The sequence below is a fragment of the Priapulus caudatus genome, unplaced genomic scaffold, assembly GCF_000485595.1.
Source record: "Priapulus caudatus unplaced genomic scaffold, Priapulus_caudatus-5.0.1 Scaffold6247, whole genome shotgun sequence".
Lineage (NCBI taxonomy): Eukaryota > Metazoa > Priapulida > Priapulimorpha > Priapulimorphida > Priapulidae > Priapulus > Priapulus caudatus.
The window spans coordinates 5,290-6,150 of record NW_014583308.1 but is presented as its reverse complement, the minus strand read 5'-3'; the positions used below and the strand labels follow the sequence as shown (position 1 = coordinate 6,150).

The 861-nt window shown below is 35.8% G+C and overlaps 1 protein-coding gene across 2 annotated transcripts in view; it reads right to left on the bottom strand.

Annotated features, from left to right (window-relative positions):
• Nucleotides 1-111: 111 nt before the first annotated feature.
• Nucleotides 112-861, bottom strand: part of LOC106820067 — a 6,021-nt gene continuing 5,271 nt past the window's right edge. For both annotated transcript variants that reach the window (XM_014824628.1, XM_014824627.1), the window contains exon 4: nucleotides 112-232. In XM_014824628.1, coding sequence (XP_014680114.1) covers nucleotides 118-232 — 115 coding nt within the window. In that variant the 3' untranslated portion in view covers nucleotides 112-117. The remainder of the gene's footprint in view (nucleotides 233-861) is intronic.

Here is an 861-nt window from a genome sequence, read left to right as displayed (position 1 = left end):
CGTTGGCAGAAAATGAAATACTCTTACGTGGCAATACTCTTTTACGTGGCAATAAGGGAAAAGTGTAGTTAGTACACATAATAACACAGAATACTATATTGTAAATAACGAATCTTCTTACCAGATCTGGCATGGACATTGGTGAGTGAGCACGCACTTCGCTTGTACTTGGCTGCGGAGTTTCTCGGCCACTCGCATCTCCTTTGCTTCTTTTAAAATCGTATATCTTTGACTGAAAGCATTTTGTATTAGTACAGGAACTACCCATGTCAACATAAATAACGAACTTATTCCTTTTGCTTAGCTGAAAGCAAAAAAGTTAATATATGGCCAGAACTTGCATGAACACCTGAAATAAATTTTGGACACACGGTGACCTATTATCTTGTCAGTTAAATGTCCACTTGCTTTCAAGAAAGAAATGTTTAGTTAACTGTGTTAGCAAGAACGGCATGTATCATATATAATATAGTGATTGAAGTCCTTAGGATTATGTTTCTACTTACCAGGTCTTCTTCTGAGCTGTCATCAGAATCAGGTGATATATCTCTCTTCCTTCCTCTATGCTGCAAGTTTACATGATTTTCTATTTTCAGCATTTCGTGACAGACATAGGCAATGACCACTACGGAAATTTCCAGCTTTGCAATAAACACAAGTTCTTTGTATCTACTGTCATCTGGAAACAATGTAATGACTTAGAAAAACTTACACATGACTTTTAACTAGAGTGTAATCAAATGTTCATATTATACACTACACTATACCATCTAATGATACCATTACAATTATTATCAAATGAAGTGAACGTGAAACTGCACGTAAAGCTAGGGTACGTACTGCGTTGTATCCAAATTTTAA